Here is a 21,660-nt window from a genome sequence, read left to right as displayed (position 1 = left end):
TAACTGACTGTGAAACGACAATGTCGTTTGTTTGAGCCCGAGAAACAGCGTAAAACGACGATGCCGTTAATTTGAGACCGAGAGATGGTCTTGAAAAACGACTATGCCATAAATTTAAGATCAAGAGATGATCTTGAAATGACAATCCCGTTAAAATAAAACCCGAAGGTTAAAATAAAACCTAAAGGTTTAAAATATAACCCCCGAAGATTAAAATGGAACCCAAAGGTTAAACGAGAACGCGAAATGCGTTAAGAGGCCACAAAGATTAAAATGGAACCCGAAGGTTAAACGAGAACGCGAAATACGTTAAGAGGTCACAAAGCGACAATGCCAAAAATCTGGCAGAGGAACACAATAAAGCATTAAACGACTACAAAGCAGCAAAACCAAGATTTGGAAAAAAAAACCCACAAAAGCATTAAAAAAATTTATTGGAAGAAAAATAATAATGCTAGCTTTGATACCATGTTAAAGTAAGAGAGAGAGTCTTCGCTAAATTTTTCCTTAAATTGAATATTGAGTGTACACATATTTTATACAAGTAGAGGAGGATAGAGGCGTGTCACAACCAATGTGAAACTAAAACCTACTACAATACACTGTTATCAACAAAGCGTGCTCCACCATCCCCATTTATTAACATCCAATAAAGCGCTAACCCTCCTATTAAGGGGCTAACCCACCTTTTACTAAGGGGAGCAATATTTTGATTTATTTCTAAATTAAGATATAAGAGACAATTGTTTACAACTCAAGAAAAATAACCATAACACATAATCTCATAACTACATCCTGTCAAAGATGCTTAACTCTATAATTCATATTGAGTAGAACAACAAAAGTGCTTAAGAATCTCTCTTTGCATACAATCGGTTAAAACATTTACTCATATAACGTCAGGGTGTTACATAGTAACTGCTTGAGAAATATGACAACAATTGCCACAAGGAACAAGATAGAATAGCCGGAGAAAGAGTGAAGTTTTTTCACTGATACTTGTCTAACAGAAGTTACAACAAAGCTACCTATAATGATGGCTACAAAAATTGACAATACACAGCTTCTTGAAAAATAAGCTTCAGGATTTCAAGAGGCGAAAACTTTGCTAGGACTATGGGTTTATATACTTGAACTTTGAGCTGTAGGGGATGGTTAGTTGGAACGCATTCACCGTCACAAATCACTCAGAGCTACATATAGTTTCTGAGCAGGTTTTGCCACCAACCCACCATTCCTGCATCAAACACACCAAAGAAAATGGCAATTGTCAAACTAAATATTTAAGACAGTGGACCGTAGGACTTCATATCATGTTAAAATCAGTCAAATTTATTCATAAAGTGTATTTTTTGAGAAAAGCTATAAATTTAAGTGGCCAGATAATCTACTCAACTCGTCACATTCAGCTTCAGAAACCACTTGTTGATCTTCCTTCTGCCTGTTTTACTTCTTGCTCCATTTACCTTTCTGCGTTCTTATAGTTAAATATTTCTGAACTACCATATAGTTTCACCTCCAATTTACCTTTCTGCGTTCTTATAGCACTTATATACTCTAAATTGTCTAAAGATGGTGTTAAGAATTCATATGTGAGTATAGTCTCACATCGGATAGTGTTGACATATTAGTATAGTTAAGGGTCTTATTTGTAAAATGTGTTTGTAGGGCCTATATAAGCCCATGCTATCTTATCTATGGAATTAGGGTTTTTATTTTCTATATGGTATCAGAGCCACCAAAACCGACCTGATCTCCCCACCTGACCGACCCGAACAACCCCTGATCTCCCCACCTGACCGAGACCAACCCGAACCCCCTTTGACCCCCCCTGACCCCGACCTCCTCCAAACCACCATCTAGCCGCTGCCACCTCGAGCCCCTTGCTGCGCTATGTCGAACCTCGAGTTTGACATGGATTCCCTCGACTCAGTCCTCGAACTGATGACAGGAAGAGTATATATCTCACATCGATGAGGTATATAACTATTTTTGGTTCTTGTTTCCTCTGAGAAACAAGAATTTGTTTGAGATCCCACTCTTGTTGTGCAACAGAGGTGCTGCCGAAATTTTCACTGCACACAACAAGGGTCGGCAGAGAAGGTGAACAGGTGGTGGGACTGAAGCCTATTCGATGGAGAAGATCATCAAGAAGTTGAACCCCGCGGAGGTGTCAACCTTGATGAAGCTAATGAAGTTGTCGGCTGGAAGGAGCGCGACGAAACCATCGAAGAAGTTGGAGCTTCCGACCATCGATCTGAAGCTTGATGGACCGAGTACTTACCTGAGCTGGTCGAGGCGGGTGAGATACACCCTTGCAGGGAGGAATCTGGAGGGTTATCTGACAGGAGAGGTGACAGGGCCGGAGGAGGACTCGGAGAGAAGGGATGAATGGAAGGCCACGGTGGATGGCATTGAGAAGGTGAAGGACGTCTGGCAGAAGTTGAAGAGGGCATATGATGGAGTGGGGAATAACCTGAGGGTGTTCCAGATCAAAGGAGAGATCGACGCCACAGTCCAGGGAGAGAGGACTGTACAGGAATATGCTACAGAGCTGGAGCGCCTGTGGCTGGATTATGATCATTTTTCTCCCCGGGCTAGCTGCAAGGACCCGGGATGTAAAGAGCGGGAGGCCTTTCTACAGGAGAGGACTATGGTGTTTCTCAAGGGATTGGCATCAGAGTTCGCTCAGCGAATCGCATTACTGCTAGCTCAGCCGAAAATTCCCACACTTGAGGAGGCTGTCTCGGCTATGATCCAGGAGGAGACTCGCATTAGGCTACAGGCGGGGACAGGTGGACTTCCTGTGGTGAAGTCAGCACTGACAGCCTCTAATAATACTGGATCTAGGAGAGAGACTCGACAGTGCTACAAATGTGGTGCGGTAGGTCATTTAAGGCATGCTTGCACCAAGCCACCCAAAGAAAGAGATTCGGGTGGACGTGGACAGTTCGGAAGTCGTGGTCGTGGCCGTGGGGGTCGACGAGGAGGAAGAGGAGTAGGGAACCAGGCAAATCTGACGGTAGCAGAGGAAGAGGAAGCTGAGGTGGTCTTTACTGAGGAGGATCGTGCTCTCCTGGCGATACTAAGGAAGAAGCAGCAAGTAGCAGATGATGGAACTGAGGAGGCATCCACTTCGTTCTTCGCCAGAGGCAATACTGCTACCTATGCTCATCCGACCAAAGGTACTAATGACATACATGCTCTTGCTTCTATGTCTCCTGACAGATCATCAGCGTGGATAGTCGACTTCGGTGCGTCTCGTCATGTGACAGGTAATGCTAGTGAGTTCTCATCATATACTCACTTAGCATCGCCTGATAGTATTCAAACAGCTGATGGTACATTTCAGCCTGTGGTTGGTAAGGGTACAGTTGATTGTACTGGTTCTGTAACTTTGTCCAATGTTTTGCATGCTCCTTCCTTTTCAGTCAATCTTTTGTCCATTAGTTCTATCATCCTTCAACTAAAATGCATTGTTTCTTTTGATATTCCCAAGGTGATTTTCCAGGAGAAGGGGATAGGACGGAGACTTAGGACTGGCACATGGCATAGTGGACTGTGGTATCTGGATCGTGAAGGGCTGGATTCAGCATTGGTGTCAGTCATAGAGGAAGCAGGAGTAGGATCTAAAATGAGTGCTGAAAATGAGTTAATGCTTCATCACCAGCGTTTGGGACACTCATCCTTTAGTGTTTTAGGTAGATTGTATCCTTCTTTATTTGAGAAAGCAAATAAACAGAAACTTGTGTGTGATGCATGTGAGTTTGGAAAGCTTACTAGAAGCTCTTATGTTAGTTCTGGTCATAGAAGTTCTCATGCATTTGACTTGGTACATTCAGACGTTTGGGGGCCTTGTTTCACAAGTTCTATGAATGAATACAAATATTTTGTTACATTTATTGATTGCTTCTCTCGTGTTACTTGGCTATACCTGATGAAGAATAAGAGTGATGTGTTTGGGTGCTTTCAAAACTTTCATAGGACTGTTCAGACTCAATACGGAGCAATGGTGAAAGTATTGAGGTCAGATAATGGGACAGAGTATATCAACAGAACGTTTGAAGAATATTTGTCAGCTCAAGGAATACATCACCAGACTACCTGTCCATACACACCAGCTCAGAATGGGGTAGCGGAAAGGAAGAACCGACATCTTTTAGAGGTTGCTAGAAGCATGATGATCTCTATGAATGTCCCAGAAACATTATGGGGACAAGCAGTATTAACCGCAGCAGCGCTGATCAACAGAATGCCCTCGAGAGTGCTGGATTGGAAGTCTACGTGTGAGATATTGAAGGGAGATAATGGTGGGATTCTTCCACTTAAAGTGTTTGGCTGTGTGTGCTTTGTGAAGGACAACAGGCCATCTGTCGGGAAGCTTGCCCCTAGAGCTGTGAAATGCATCTTTGTGGGATATTCTGCTACTCAGAAGGGATATGTTTGCTGGAGCCCGGTGGAGAAAAGGTTGTTTGTGAGCATGGATGTGCACTTTCGAGAACTCGAGCCGTATTACACCCAGAAGGTAACTTCATCCGCTAGTAACTCGCCTAATACTAGAAGTATGAGGCGAGAGGAGGAGAATAGTGAGAGATCGGTGAACAATGTGGAGAAATTCATTTCTGTATCGATTCCTTGGGAAGGAGAATTGGTTGAGGAGCAGGAGAATGACGAAGAAAAGAAAAATGAGACAAGAGGTGTTAGGCCCACTGTTCAGGGGGAACTATTAACCTATAGTAGGAAGGGCAAGCAAATTGCAGGAACAGTACCTACAGTGCCACTAGTGCTGCCGAGTCTCTTGCCAACGCCTGCCCCGACTCCTGAAACACCTACACCACCACCAGTTTTATCCCAAGGTGATAACATTCCTCTCCCTACTGATAACATTCCTCTCCCTACTCCTAGGACTACTCGTAGTAATGCGGGAAATCCTCCCGATAGATATGGTTGGGATCTTGCCCAATTTGTATCATATTCTAACATCCACCCTGCACATGGGGCATTCATTGCATCATTGGACTCTGTTACTGTACCTAACAATTGGCAGGTTGCTAAGAAGGACCCAAAATGGAAAGCGGCTATGCACGAGGAGTTAGGGGCTCTTGAGAAGAACCGTACTTGGGAGCTAATAAAACTACCAGAAGGAAAGCGAGCAGTTGGATGTAAGTGGGTCTTCACTGTGAAGCAGAATCCAGATGGGCAAGTTGAACGCTACAAGGCTCGTCTTGTGGCAAAAGGGTATAGTCAGACATATGGCATCGATTATGATGAGACTTTTGCACCGGTGGCAAAGATGAGCATTGTTCGGACCTTAATCTCTCTGGCAGTAAATGATGGATGAAAGCTACACCAACTAGATGTGAAGAACGCATTTCTTCATGGAGATATAGTGGATGAGGTATACATGGAGATACCACCAGGATTCGGTACAGAGCAGACAGTGGGAAAGGTTTGCAGATTAAAAAAGTCTCTCTATGGCTTGAAGCAATCTCCTCGTGCTTGGTTCGACAGATTCAGGCAGGCTATGATAGGTATGGGATACCATCAGATTAATGCCGATCATACCGTGTTCTTTCGACGGAGTGAAGGTCACATCACCATGCTTGCAGTATATGTGGATGATATGATTATTACAGGGGATGATGAGAAGGAGATTGCCCAACTCAAAGTGAGACTGGGTAAGGAATTCGAGGTGAAAGATCTTGGCTTGCTTCGATACTTTCTTGGAATAGAGATAGCTCGAGGAGCGGAGGGGACCGTCCTATCCCAGAGAAAGTATGCACTGGATCTTCTCAAAGAGACAGGGATGTTAGGGTGCAAACCTGCAACTACACCGATCGACCAGAAGTTTAAGCTGGGTGCTGAAGCTGGAGAACCAGTTGATCGTGATAGATACCAAAGGCTGGTGGGCAGATTGATCTATCTGAGTCACACTCGTCCCGATATCTCTTTTGCAGTGAGCGTGGTGAGTCGCTACATGCACGATCCGAGGAAGGGTCATATGGACGCTGTGTACCAGATTCTGAGATATTTGAAGAGTGCCCCCAGAAAGGGGCTGATATTCAGAAAGAATGGACATGTGAGCATCGAAGGTTATTGCGACTCTGATTGGGCTAGCTGTGCTGATGACAGGAGATCCACCTCAGGATATTGTATCTTTATAGGAGGCAACTTGGTCTCGTGAAAGAGCAAGAAGCAATCGGTGGTAGCAAGATCAACAGCTGAAGCAGAGTATAGAGCCATGGCCTTGGGAGTTGCGGAGTTATTGTGGTTGAAGAGTATGCTGGTGGAGCTGAAACTGGATCAAGGAGCAAAGATGAAACTTTGGTGTGATAACAAGTCAGCCATCAGTATCGCCAATAACCCAGTACAACATGATAGAACCAAACACATCGAGATCGATAGGTTTTTTATCAAAGAGAAGTTGGACAATGGACTATTGGAGTTAAGACATGTTTCAACTAAAGACCAGGCAGCAGATTGTCTGACTAAGGGACTTAACTCAATAGATATGATTAGAGGATGTGACAAGATGGGCTTAGTGGATATCTTTCGCCCATCTTGAGAAGGAGTGTTGACATATTAGTATAGTTAAGGGTCTTATTTGTAAAATGTGTTTGTAGGGCCTATATAAGCCCATGCTATCTTATCTATGGAATTAGGGTTTCTATTAGCAATTGATAGGATAAGAAAATGGTGGGTTAAATAAGAATTGAGGACCCAACAGCCTAAGCTTTTGGGATAAAATTGGTTCCTAGCCTCTATTAAGTCTCATTAACTCTAGGTTGGGCCTCATTACTCCTCACAACTGGTATCAGAGCCAAGATTATGGCCTAAGCAAAAGTGAAGTCCAATGTGCACTTGAAGGTGACGAGAAGTTGATTGTGGACACACTTAGTGCACGTGTGGTGGAAAATCCACATACGGTAACATCCGAGAATAGTTGGCTTGTCATGAGGAGGACATCGGATAGGATAAGAAAGAGAATCGGGTTTAAATAGGAGTTGAGGCCAATACCTAACAACTTAAGCTTTTGGGCCCATTAACTCTAGGTTGATTGTAATTACTCCCCAGTCCCCAACAAATGACACGCTAGCGCCTCCTATTACTTGAACATGAGAATGCTCCTTAGCATATCCACATCAGCTGGTCACATACCAATTTTAAATTCCTTTTACCCTCATTGATTGTTATATTTTACAGTTTTACTTACCCTTGTCATGCCGCGACCCTATTGGCGCGCTATAAGTTGTTAGACCCATTGAGAGCAACTCATTGTTTGACTCAATCCACTGCCAAAATGTGCTAGCACTAGTTGCTCTTGAACCGTTTGACTTCACTATTTAAACCATTCAAAGTCCTATAGTTTTCCCGATGTGAGACTATTTGGGGTACCACAACCCCAGTCTATTTATTAATTTGTTAAGCTTATTTTTTATCTAAATTCCCAAATTCTCTCGTACTCCCCATTTCTTTGCAGGCAAAGATGAAATCGGCCTCCTGAGCTTCTAGTTGTTCTTCAAGTTCAAGAGATGAGGCTTATTTGAGAGACAAAGAGGATAAATTGAAGTTGGGAAAATGTTTATGTAGAAGAAAATTTTGGGTGCTTGGTGTTCTTATTTGTTTTGTATTTGTGGTTAAATTTAGCTGAAATTGTATTGTTTGAAATGAAGTATGTAAAAATGAAGTTATGTGTAAATTCAGTATTTTTGTAGCAGGCGTAACTCAAGTATGCATGAAGAAATAAAGTTTGTTTGCTCGTCATATTTATGTAAAATTTTGAAACCCAGTAAAAATTAACAAAAATCCAAACTGCACACAATGGGCACGTCAGTTTAAATCGCAATTGAACAGGAAAATTCATTCAAATTTAGAGCGCTATTGATCTTTGAGGAAGAGAGAGGTAAAAACTGAAACTGGGTTTTTTTAACCTTTGGTAGTTTATATTAACAGAGGGGGGTTCTGGACTTTACATGACAATTTTAATGCCGTTATTCCTATTCTAACAGTCAACAACTTAGGTATAGAAGTGCTATAACAATCAAGTTAGGGTAAGGTGCAAAGATGATGACACTGTAAGGCATTTAAGCACTATTCAGACCACTCTTAGTTAAATGAAACCAAATTCTCCTGCTTGGCCCTTATGGCACATGTATTTTCCTAAAATTTATTTCTACATATTTACTCTATTCTTTCTTCACTTTCATGTACGTAATTGCTTCCCTTGCTTATTAACTCTGTACTCTTCCTGCATGTGGCTTCTTTCACTTAATTCACCTTGGGCACAACTATTTCTTCAAACAATTTACTTCCATTTCATTTTTTTGGCATGTGTTTTCTCGCTCGCTAATTCACTTTTGTCGTATCGATTATTTTGATTTTGTCAGTATTTGCTTCCTGTATTGTTTTCCTTCCTAGACCCATTTTCTTTGTTGTTTCGCAATCTTTATTCTCTTTTATTTATACTTCCAAAATTTTGCTATTGTACATATAGCAACACCTGTACCAATTCTACCAAGCCTTTCTGCAACTCAATCGAGTGATAACAGATATATTAGCCAACACAAAGGTACAAATATGGTATGCCAACTGATTCCTAATCATAAGTCATGCTTAATTGAAAGGAAGTAACAAAGCCAAAGCCTACACAAACAGAAACAGTAAAGGCCATCTTACTTCGGAACACTTATTCTACCGAATTACTTAAAAAATATATGCTGTTTCATCTATTTCTTACCTGATAAGCAAGGAGAGAATTTGCTTTATCTTTAGCAAATACGTGTAACATTGTTTACAACGCTCCAATCTGTGATCCACATTCACATGAAGGTCAATTCATGCAACCAAAAAACCTTTATTTTAATGCAAACAAGTAAAACATATTGATAGGAATACCTCTGCTCCGCCTGAAGATCAACTCCTACTGATGAAGAAGCTGAGATGGTTGATTGTATAATTTGTCCAAATCTTTTAACGAGCTCAAACAGCAGTTCCAAGGAGACAGTAACATGCCTGCAAGTTTGAACTATAAGCTAATGTGCTGCGAGTGGAACTCCATCCATATACAGTAATGCAGCGACCATTAAGCCATGAGTTATTAAGTAGTGCCAGATAGTTTCATCTACAGAGCTAAACTGAGCAAGGAAGAGAAGCACCAAAAAAATAAGAGTGGTAATAATTGCATCCCCACTCTATATAGATAAGAGCAAAGCAAAAGTAGCATGCCCAAAAGTGAACCAACCTCTTGGACACATTTCGGCTTACATTCCTATTAATGTAATTTCAGATGGACAAATATTCCTCTTCGCTGATTTATTCAATGCGGGACTTTAACCCGCTATTTATGTAGGTGTTTTTGTTTCCAGAGCAGGATTTGCAGAGCTCAATTTGAAGCCATGAAACAAGTAGCCGGTAAGTTAACATTAGAACCATCTCAATTCGCAGATTGGGATTATCCAAAAAAAACTATGGTAGATCAGTTTATGAATGTCTACACAGTAGGCTTGATTTTAATGGACACAAAAACAATGTAAGAGGATACAAAGTAAGGACGGCATAAATGAAAGGAACAGATACTTCTAGGAGGGATTGTGTCATCATTCAATTGTTTTTGAGTTGGTCCATTTAACAATATGGCAAAAGAATGAAATCCCATAACTCCAACAGGGATTTTTTTGGGCCTCTTAGGTACCATTTGACATAAAATAATGAACTTTTGCTCGTCTCACATACTTGTGTTCTACCACAAACAAAAGAGTGACGCGCAATTGTTTTGACAATTTCCAAAGAGGGACCCACACATATGTTAGTGGAAATACATAAATATATAGCATTTGTAGTTCCAAAAGTAATCTAGGCAACATTGTAACCTCATTTCATAAAGAGTTCCTTTTTTATGAAATACACGGGGCTGATCTATAGCATAATCACTAGAAGATTGAGATTTTATTTTCAGTTCTGCAATAGTCTTGTAGAAACTTGGAAGAAAAAAATCATTAAATTTCTCCTCTTTATGTAATGATTTGATATAATATCAGGTATTTCAGATATGTTTTTTTAGATAATGCATCTGTTAGGGGCTTCTTTCAATTTTACCTGTCAGCTTTGCTGTTTAGTAAGCCTAAAAGCAGAGGCAGCAAGCATGAGAAAATATCAAGTGTGAAGAGGTCGACTTTTTCCAGGAGAACACTAATTACATCAACCTGAACCTGCACGTGGCATTTTACGACAAAGATCATTTATAGCACATGTAAATCTAAATAAAGCAGTAGGAATTATAGGGAAATGCTCAAATCCAAAAACAATACAGCCAAATATATGTTGTGAAATAATACCCACAGAGTAGTCAGGTAATTTCACCACTGCATCAATTGCACTTTTAATGCCATTACATTCCCAAAAATGCCGCACCACCTAAAAGTATTTAGTCAGTACAATTTACTGCTACAGCACATCAAATGCTTATGACAGTACAAATATGTCACAAATATATGCAGTGAATATTAGTGAAACTCTCTGAACTTCATGTAATTACTAATAAGAAGACAGAATTTTTCTCACCCTCAGCATTGACAACGAAACAAGTTGAAAAAACTAAGAAGAATGAACAAGCATTATTCCCAACTTTTAGGAGACACACATTGATCCTATTTTTCTGGTTCAGCGTCTTAACAGTCATCGCCTGTGTCCCCCAGAAGAAAACAGATGCAGGATGCAAGAGATGATAACTAGCTATATAGAAAGATAATACAAGAAAGCAAAACTACACTAGCTCTTTTCATCTCCATTAAACCAAGCTGTTGTTGGCTTGTCACTATTTAGATAACCAGATGGCCTGTGTAAGTATCCGCAAATATTCAGATGTGTATAATACTATAATGGATGAAAATTAGTAAACCCAAACCAAGTGGTCAGTTACCCAACAGCCTAGACACTTGAGTACATCATTAGACCAATGCAGCAACTTTTTTCTTAAGATAAACAGCTAATAAACACCAAACACCTCAAAGTGAGTAGTGTAACCGTGTCTCAAAACCCATTCGACTCAAATTCGAAAAGCATTAACCAAATAACTTGTAGGACAAACCCTTCATAAACCCCTTCAATCCAAGTCTTTGGTTTAGCCACTAAGCCCATGTACAGAACTCTTTTCATTTCTCCCAGAGGACTTATTCGGAAGATAACCTGGTTCTTTTTTTTATTTATGACAGATAATATAAACATGGACGGATATTGATTGCTACTGACAGTACTAAGAGCATAAAATATGGAAATAGCGACAGCTGAAAAAAAGTTACAAACAAGTGAAAGAATTATCGAACTCAGAAAGAAATTGTGGTCATCACCAGTTGCAGCTACATAGGAGTAGCTAAAATAGTAAGTTGACGAATATGAAACACAAAACACTAAGTAATTCCGCATAGTTAACTCATAATTACTTCGAATAACAATTACCATCTTCCATGGATTGCTGCCCTATAGTAGAGCATAGTAAAATTGCAAATTTCTAGAATAAAGAATTAGCAAGCAAAATATTAAGGGACTGAAGATTACCTGTAACTTTGTTAGACGAGACTTTACATTGTTTATAAATACATCATGACCTTGCAGTACATCTTCACAACTAAAATCCCCATATGCTTTTATCTCTTTTGTGGTCATAGGAGTTTCTCCAGTCTGTTGTATGCTAAATGTCAGTTCACTGTACAATAATCTACAGATGAAAGCAAAAAATAGTTTCTTCCCCTCTTTTCCAGTACTAACGGATATAATAAGTTCAAAATGAGATAAACTATGAACCTGAAAATGCAACATAAAATTAATTACCCTGGTAAAAGGTAAAGATGGTTTTTGATCTTCTCAGTGTTTTTGCATAATCAATTAAGCCAGTTTGGACCATGATGAATTTTTGTATAATGGAATATTTGGCTTGACAGTAAATCTTAGACAGATCGTATTTGAATTAATAATCTCACTTTCACGAATAATTTAAATTATAAATTCAATAAATCTGTTTTTGACTTATTTATCAGACATATGTATAATGTGTAATAATAGCATCAAAGGAATCAAGGGTTGGAATTGATTTCGTGTAGCTTACTATTCAGTTAACTTAGAACAGAAGTTATGGGTTAAGACCATCATACTTAACAAGCTTTATTGAGATTAAAAGTTCCCTAAATATATTGATCCAATAAATGTTTGCATAGACGACTGTTGTAATCCAATAGTGACACGAGGTACCCCGCATGCAAACTGCCTAAATGCAGACACAAAGTCGAAGGATAATATGTCAATTTCTTGATACATGTGTGTGCCAATCATATAAATACATGCATTTGGTCATCATTTATAAATCATAGAACATAATTAATTTTAGTCAAAATATACGAAAACAATTCGTAGTTTTAAAAAGGGGGCACAACATATTCATCTTATACATAGTTTCAAGTGAAAAAACAGTTTACACTTTGTAAGCACCAAGGCATGGCTAGGCATACATGGTCTGGTGAACATGCCAATCTTTACTTAGGAAAGTATCCTACATATTTAAAGATAATATTGCATATCAATATAGAGGTCCTTTTTAGACAAAAAGAAAAATCACCCAACCCTCAATATCTTATTTTAACGGTTCGATGCTGAATTGATGATTTATTGGATTCCCATTGAAGATTTACAGAATATATAATTTTCAACTTCTTGTGGGGCTGTTGTCTTTGAAACTTGTAACCCCTCAATAATGATGACTGCTGCATGAAAAAAGTCAGTCACCAGTATTTCATTTTCCCAAATTCAATCACCAGTATTTCATTTTCCCAAAATGGTTTGCAAATAAAACACTACAGAATCAATATTTTTACTTAAAATGCACATGCATCTGACGTGCCATAGAGCTAATTACCTAAAAGTTGAATTCGTTTAGCATGATCTAAAAACCACCTATGAGATACTTCCAATAGAGAAACCAGAATAATGCAACCTGGAAAATCCAAAATGTAACATAGGAAAACATGCATTTTACGTGGGAAAAGTTGCAGTAAGCAGCATACCGATTCAGGTGGTGCGTTTTCAAGTGTCTTTATTTGCTCAGAGCAAGAATTAACTGCAGCAGTGTGACTGCTGTCACGTCGTTCTCCCTTCTCCCAGGTCTCTACGAGAGATCGTGTTCTACCAAGTTGAACGGGAACTGCAGAACCAGTGTTATCATTGTCAAAATTGATGGACAATACATAGCAGTCTAAACACATGCTGTGCAGATTTGTTCACACATACCTCCTCTAACATACTTTACTGAGCTCGTTTCACAGCTGGAGCATGGTGGCTCAGCATCTGTACTCAAAAAGAAGCGTCAGCAAGTTCTAATGTATATGAATCACTCCTTTAAAAATCACTGGCCGAGTTTCAAAACAACAATGAAAAAGAATTATTTATACTATCTAATACTATCAGCAAAGGTAAAAAATATTCATCTAGAATAGAATGTAAGAGCAATTACAGAAATGCATGTTACAAACCCAGCAGATAACTAATGGCATTATGGCACAATGGCTATCTCTTGTTCATAAGACTTCCATGAATATCAAAAGTTCTATCTAATGTTATTTTGACCCCGTCTATTATTGACCAAACCAACCAAGGAATATTCTTTAGATATTATTGGGTTGTTAGCATGACCTCCTTAATATCTATAGAAGAGGGATTCATGGTTGGGTATAGTAAAATCATAGAGGCTGATATGATTTGGGGTGGAGGTGGTTACTAAAAAATCTCTATAAAAGGAATAGTGATCTCATTGTTGAGATGCACACTGAAAAAACCCGATGTTTCTATCCGGAACCCCAAATCAAAAACACCATATCTTATCCCCAAACTGATATCAGAGCACTGAGATCGTTCCCATCTCTTTTATCCACTAGAAAATAAATCCTATCAGTCTTTTTATTCAAAGAGAAGTAAGATCCACTATCTATCCAATACATAATAACCAGCCTACCTACTATTCGAGAAAGAGAAGGGTCTATTGAAAAGAAGAGCACATTTCCCAAAGCACTCCTTACTTTCTTCTTACACCAAAACTTGTGTCTGCTCATTGTATTTTTTTTCCTATCATCTATCAAAGAAACTCCTTTAGTCAATCACAAAAACATTTTCCAAAATAGACCTATCACTTTCTTGTTTCCGTTTTCAAGTCCAATCAGAGCTCTCAAATTGTCGTCTCCGATCCAGACCTGATCACAACCAAACGTTGCTATTGTAGCCCAAATGTCAGTCCAATCAGATCAATCCGAAGCAAAACCATACTCGATTCAATCATCTTCAAGTCAGATTAAACAGTTAGTTCTCTGATCAACTCCACTCGGCAAAGAGCTTGCATGAACCGGAGTCGGCTTCTTTCACTTAGACCCCATCAATTCTTCGCAGCCAGTTCTTTTAATTTATTTCTTTTATTATTATTATTTTGTATCTAACCTCAATCTGTTTTTAGTATATTTGTCAATACACCAATCTTATACATATTTTAAAACTAGAACTTTAGTTTTAGTTCTTTAACAAAATGACTAGTAAGCTCATTCTATCAGAATTAGAAAAATTGACAAATTTAATTGTAGTAATTATAATACGTGACATAGAAAAATAGGATATGCCCTTATTCAGAGAATATCGATGATGTTATCGAAATTGCTACTTCAACCATTATTGATAAATCCACACATGAGGAAAAGAAAGGGTTAGAGAAGTGAAAGTCGAAAGACAAAAAGTGAAAAGTCTAATGCTCATGTCTATAGAAGATAACTTGATCAAAATTCCTGAAACTTATTAGACTTCCATAGACATGTGGAATGCTATAAAAGAAAAATACAACACCGCCTCTAAAGTTAACATTCAACTCGTCTTGCATAAGTATAATTCTTATCATATGCAAGAGGGAGACAATGTCCTAGAACATATAAATAAGATGATTATCATGGTTAAGGACTTATATACTGTTAGGATCAAAAATCCTGAAAAGAATGCAAGTAGCAACCATTTTGAATAGTCTTCCCCCTTACCTTGCTATGACTGCCACCACATTGAAAGTGAACCATGTCATTAAATTTGTCACTGATCTTTCCATACATCTAGCATTAGAACAAGACTTAATAGCCAACAAGAAAGAACCAAAACTGAACATAGTGCAGCAGGAGATGAATTATGTCTGTTATAGGCATAATGCTGGAAGCTATAAAAAACCTAATCCTAGTAAACCACAATTACAAGGACTGAAATCGCAGCAGTCTAAGAGAAAAAAAAAAGTATCCCGCGGAGCTTAATATAATTGTGGAAAGTTCGATTATTTCATGTCCGTCTGCCCACAAGATGACAAGCAAGAGAATAAGGGAAGCTATAAGCATAAGGAACAAGGGGTACAAGTAAAAGAGAATTCGTCTGTGTGATGAAATGCAACACTACCATGACAGATTTCAAGGGTTGCTAAATCGACTCCGGTGCGACAAGGCATATTGCAAAGGAGAAGAACGGAGTCACAAAGTTCATCGAGCTGAAGAGAGGAGAACATATAATTTATATGGAAAACAATACAAATCTCGATGTAGAAAGTATTGGTTCATACAAATTGGACCTTGGGGACATTGTTTTCGTCCTCAAAGATGTGTTCTACATGCGAGGAATTCGATGCAATGTGATCTATGTTCCTACCTTGATGAAGAAAGGACTGGAAGTTAGGTTCTCTAATAAAGGAATTTCTATAGGCAAAAATAAAGTGTATGCTATGAGAAAATATGTACTCGAGCATAAATTATGCATACTTTCAGTAGTTTGTAATAATTCTAACAATACAATTTTCAATTTAAACTTGTCTTGTTATATTTCTGAATCTGAATTGTGGTATTCTAGACTAGGACATGCTAGTATTTTAAAAATAAAAGAAATTATCAGCATAAACTTACTGTCCACACTATCTAATGTTCAGTTACTACTGTATGAACATTGCTTAACTGGTAAAATGACCAGGAAACCTTTTATTGATTGACAAAGAGTCAATAAACTTTTAGGGTTGATACACTCAGATATTTATGATTTCCTAAATGTCAAAAATCATAATTTTATTACTTTTATAGATGATTATTCCGATTTTGCACACGTCTATCTTATCTCTAGAAAATTAGAAGCTTTTGAACGTTTTAAGAGATATAAGACAAGTTAAAAACCAACTTGGAATGAAAATGAAAATTTTAAGAGCTGATATAGGTGGGGAATATAACTCTAAAGAATTTGAGAGTTATTGTACTTAGGATGGAATTAAAAGACATATAACAATGTCGTATACACCATAACAAAATGGTGTTGCGGAAAGAAAGAACAAAACATTACTGAATTTAATTAGATACATGTTGTCTCATTCTGGTCTCTCAAAAAAATTTTAGGGAGAAACATTGTTAATTATAAACTATATTTTGAATAGAATTTCTACCAAGTCAGTTATATCTACATTTTATAAGTTATTAAATGGGAGAAAACCTAATCTGAGTCATCTCAGGAAGGGAAGATCTATATAGCCCATGTCTCGTTCCATACCAACTTAGAGATAGGTTGGGTTTTAAAACAATAGTATAAATTCATAGGGTATTCAGAAAAGTCAAAATGTTATAAATTTTACAATAAAAAAGGGGGTTATTACAAGCAGAGATACTATATTTCTAGAGAATCTAAAAGGAGAGAAATAAGTTCAAGAGGAAACAGAGCATCTAACTAAAATAGATGATTATTACAGTGTTGTTCCCACTAATGATCCAGATATTATGAATTAACCTAACCTTAAAAACGATGAAATACCTATGAAAAATATACCTCATCAACCGGTTGTAGGCAACAAAAAGGCAAGAACATAACCTCCATGGATGGACGATTACTATTTCTATTCATGTGAGCCATCTTGTTTCTCGATAGATACAAATATAGAAGAACAAGATTCCTTAATCTTCTCTGATGCGATGAAATCGCATGAATCAACTTTATGGGTAGAAGTCAGGAGAGAAGAACGTGATTCTATAGAAAAGAATAAGGTATGAGAGTTATGTGATCTACTGAAAAAATATAAAAACCATAGGATGCAAATTGGTGCTTAAAAAGAAATACCGCGTTGACGGATCTATTAATAAATTTAAAACACGACTAATTACAATGAGTTACAACCAGAAGGCAAGAACATATTTTCATGAGGCGTATTCTCCTGAACATAAATTTGCATCCATTAGAATTATTTTAGCTATCATTGCACATCTTGATTTTCAGTTATTCTAAATGGCTGTTAAAAAACTTTATTAACGAAAAGTTGAAGGAAATTATATATATGTAACAACCTGAATGTTTTCAAGTAAAAGGACGGGAAAATAAAGTTTACAAATTAATAAAATCTCTATACGGTTTAAAAGGGTCTTCTAGACATTGGTATCTCAAATTTCACGATATAGTCACCAAACTTAATTTTATTTAAAATAAATTAGATAATTGTGTATATATTTTGAAAAGTGGGAGAAATTTTACTATATCATCCTTATATGTGGATGATATATTGCTCGTTAGAAATGACATGAAAATGTTGAATAAAACTAATGTAAATCTCAGCGAAAAGTTTGAGATGAAAGACATGGAAAATGCATAATATATTCTTGAAATTTCAAATAATTCGAGATAGAAAGTTTAGAATGCTAAGTTTAAACCAGAAAAATATTTAAGATTAGTTCTCAAAAGGTTTGGAATGGAGAATTCAACTTCATTGGTCATGGAAAAGAGATTTGTAAAGAGCAAAGCCCTGAAGAGGGGCAAAAGCCATTAAATGTTCTTTAAGCTCAAGAAATTGGGAGCTTGATGCATGCAATGTTGTGCACTATACCTGATTTAGCTTATGCTGTAAATCTAGTTAGTCAATTCAAAGTAATTCAGGACCAGCACATTACGAAGTTGTTAAAATGATTATGAAGTATATCAGAGGTATATTGATTCATAGATTGGTTTATCAAACCAATTCGCTTGATCTCCTCGGTTAGTCCGATGCTGATTTCAGAGGTCATAAAGATGATGAAAGATGATGAAAAATCCACTTCAAGATACTTGTTCATCTTTAGTGGAGCTGTTTCTTAGAGTAGTAAGAAACAATGGCTTGTTAGATCCAAATAAGAAGCTGAATATATAGCTTGCAGTATGACAACTACACGTACTGTCTGGATAAGACAGTTTCTGATTGATTTAGATCTTAATTTGTTAGGACCTATTAATATTTCTTGTGATAATCGGGCAACTATTAGCCTGATCAACAGTGGCGCGAATAGCTCCAAAGGAAAAGATATTAAGATCCAGTATTACTATATTCGAGATATTGTAGAAAAAAGAGAAGTTAAAGTGATTTATATCCCTACTACAATTATGATTGCTAATTCTTTGATAAAAGAAATATCAACAGAATCATTTATTAAAAATGTAAGTTTGATAGGACTTAGGAATAAATAAGTTCAAGTAAAATTTCATGAATAATAAAATAAAAGTTATTCTTTACGGATAGTGGGAGTAATGATAAAAAGAGACATTTGATCTTATGGATAGTGGGAGGCATTTCACTTGGTTAATTTGATCAAGTGGGAGATGTTAATTTGATCCGGTCTATTATTGACCAAACCACCAAGGTATATTCTTTAGATATTATTGGGTTGTTAGCATAACCTCCTTAATATCTGTAGAAGAGGGATTCATAATTAGGTATAGAAAACATTGAGGCTGATATGGTTTGGGGTGGAGATGGTTACTGAAAAGTCTCTATAAAAGAAAGGGAGATCTCATTGTTGAGATGCACACTAAAAAACCTAATGTTTCTATCCGGAACCCCAAATCAAAACACACTATCTTTTTCCCAAACTATTCCAATATTGAATAACTATGTCCTAATCTCAAAGCTGATGGACCTTTAGTGAAGCAGTGTAATTTTTCTCCCCCTCTTCCCACCTAGTGTCAACCTCACACATAGAAAACTTGCATGCCAAAAGTGAGCAAAATGTTAGATATTATTAGTATTTAGATTTAGGCTATATTATAAAATATTATTGAGATATTAAGAGATGTGATTGAATATGATTTCATCTCATACCTATTTTGTATTATCCTCCTAATCTCTATTTAAGAGAGGTTAGGGTCAAATGAATAAGATCTTTGCCTTCCCTATTTCTCTACACATATTACAACATAATGTACTGAATCTCCACCTTTAACCCCCCTAATTGTCCCAATCCATCTTTAGATAGAACTAAATGTTGTAATAAGGAGACTTCTATCATGAAGCCATGCATTGTCAGAAAATGACCTTCAAGTGTTTCCATAAATTTACCATGTGCATTTTCTTAGAATTTGTCTCCGGTTGATGTCTGTCCCTGTTCACATATATGCGTCCATCAATATAGAAGCTAGATAAGATTCCAAAGTTGCATTATGCTAGCAACGCAAAAACCACTAAGATTCCAAAGTTGCATTATGCTAGCGACGCAAAAACCACCAATGCGTTCTTTCTTTCTTTCTTTTTCCTCTGCGAATGAATCCTCAATCATATTCTAGTCATTTTGTTAGAATAAAGCGTCTGAAAGCAACAAAAAAAAAACACTATGGAAGAAGCAACTCATATACAACCCCTTCGTAGCACTAGAGAGAAACACATAGCTAACATCTGTGAAACCTGAAAATCTAGTATAATTTTCTTTCTCCTTCCTTTCTTACTTTTTATTTCTTAAAGACGAATGCAGGTTAAGAAGAATGCCTGCAGAGAATTTTAAAATCAGAGAAGAGTTGAACCACAACCATGAACCACCAACTAGGTACATATTACCGCCTATGCTCATAAGGTATTCTATGGACTTGTTGATATTCTATATTTGACCTCTTGAGGTGGCAAAGTGGATGTCACTCATGGCAGCACATCATTCTTCATGGTTTCGGTTCCATCAACTCCAAGAAACCTTCAATAATTTAAGGATTTCCTAATTCGTCAAGTGGCATGCTATTTGGCTGTAAAATGCTAGAATTTTCCTGAGTCATGCATTCCTTATATTCATGCGTTATCGACATCTATCATGCACACACCATTTTGCAGCTTTGTTGCAGTTTTTGTCAAAAATGGTAAGTAGTTTTAGACTACACAATTTTGTTGTTGTTAATCTCTCCTCTCTTATGTGACAGCACTTTTAATTCTGGTTTCCTATATAATTTGGTTTATACCCCTTTTATTCAGAGCTTGGTTTTTTTATTCATCCATTTACCATAAAAAGGTTATTTCAGTTATCTTGCCCTTAAGTGCAATTTTGTCAATTCCCGATCATTGACCTTGGGCACCTCAACTCAATCATACGGAGTCATGACAAACAAAAAAAGTGCTAGCAGATCCTTATTTAGAAGATTTATAGAATACGACACTCAAAGGGCAATTCCATCATTCCTCATAACTGGGATACTTTCAATTAACTTCATAATTTCAGATTTCTTTGGGCTTAAAATCAGTAATTACAATCTGCATTTATGGATAACAAACTAGTACATTATACACCTTCTCAATCAGGACAGGACCATCCGTGCAAATGAAGTGCACTGTTGAAATTTTCATGCATTATTCATACCTGATACTACCTCCTTTAACAAGCAATTTCCTTCTAGAATCCTACTTACTATCCAAGTTTATCATAAATGCATTTATCGGTTAAACACATCAAGGAATCTTCATCATTGGATAGGAAAATAACTACTAGAATTTTATAAAAACTAAAAGCAGAAGGGGACTGATTGAGAAACCTTGCCCAATCTCCAACTAGATAATCATCTAATTTGAAGTCCAAACTTTGTGAAGTTTGAAGTCCGTTTCAGCATCTGGAAAAAAAATTAGGATCTTAGAATATGAAGATAACTACATGCAGCACGATTTTTGAACTCAACTATGGAACTACCTATTCACAGGTGGTGGTGGGTAATCTGTATTGACAGTTTAATACAGATTTTTCAGCCCTGCAACAGATTTATCCTAAACAAGAATTAAGCTGCAACCAACAAGAATGTAACAAGAGATAGGAATCTAGTCAGAGGTGATTATTTGAACTGTCTCAATAATATCAACTGGTATTTTACGTGTATTAAGTTTTTCCAAGTAGCATACAGGTCATCTCAATGTATCACCATCTACATATAGAGACTGGAGGGAAAAGACCACAGATGCGAGAATGTAAGGAGGTGGCGGCGGATGACTCAAGATGAAAAAGAGGGAGGAAATAGCTTCTCCATGCTGGCTTCTCACTAGGCAACCCAGTTGTGCATATTATTCAGTTTAATTCATGATTTTTTTTGTTTTATTAGAGAAATATCATGCACTTTCTAATCCCCATTCTTTTATTTAAATATTTATTTTGTGGAAAAACAACACAAAAACAATTACTATGAAAGACTCCTTTTCGTGGGCCTACATCTTTGGTCTTCTTCCAAGTAGGCTTGAAAATGCTGTGTGTGGAGAATGGAGATTGAGATCATAACAACAATGTTCCCTTACTCGTAGCGACTCAATAGACGCGTCATTTTGATGTCAAGAAGGCAAACACAAAACAAGCACTAATAAGGAGGATACCAGCGATTGCTTAA

The 21,660-nt window shown here is 37.3% G+C and overlaps 1 protein-coding gene across 3 annotated transcripts in view; it reads right to left on the bottom strand.

The window, feature by feature from the left end:
* The window catches only part of LOC109834208 (katanin p80 WD40 repeat-containing subunit B1 homolog), a 42,907-nt gene continuing 22,092 nt past the window's right edge, over positions 846-21,660 (bottom strand). For 2 of the 3 annotated variants that reach the window (XM_020402172.1, XM_020402171.1), the window contains 8 exons: positions 13,276-13,332; positions 13,053-13,189; positions 11,554-11,676; positions 10,339-10,413; positions 10,096-10,208; positions 8,896-9,012; positions 8,738-8,806; positions 846-1,237 (listed from right to left, as the gene is read on the bottom strand). In XM_020402172.1, coding sequence (XP_020257761.1) covers positions 1,177-1,237; positions 8,738-8,806; positions 8,896-9,012; positions 10,096-10,208; positions 10,339-10,413; positions 11,554-11,676; positions 13,053-13,189; positions 13,276-13,332 — 752 coding nt within the window. In that variant the 3' untranslated portion in view covers positions 846-1,176. Of the gene's footprint in view, positions 1,238-8,737; positions 8,807-8,895; positions 9,013-10,095; positions 10,209-10,334; positions 10,414-11,553; positions 11,677-13,052; positions 13,190-13,275; positions 13,333-21,660 lie in introns of those variants that run through there. The other variant, XM_020402173.1, reaches the window with a different exon arrangement.

Source organism: Asparagus officinalis, chromosome 3 (assembly GCF_001876935.1).
Source record: "Asparagus officinalis chromosome 3, Aspof.V1, whole genome shotgun sequence".
NCBI classification, from domain to species: Eukaryota; Viridiplantae; Streptophyta; class Magnoliopsida; order Asparagales; family Asparagaceae; genus Asparagus; species Asparagus officinalis.
This window is presented reverse-complemented; position numbering and strand designations above follow the sequence as displayed.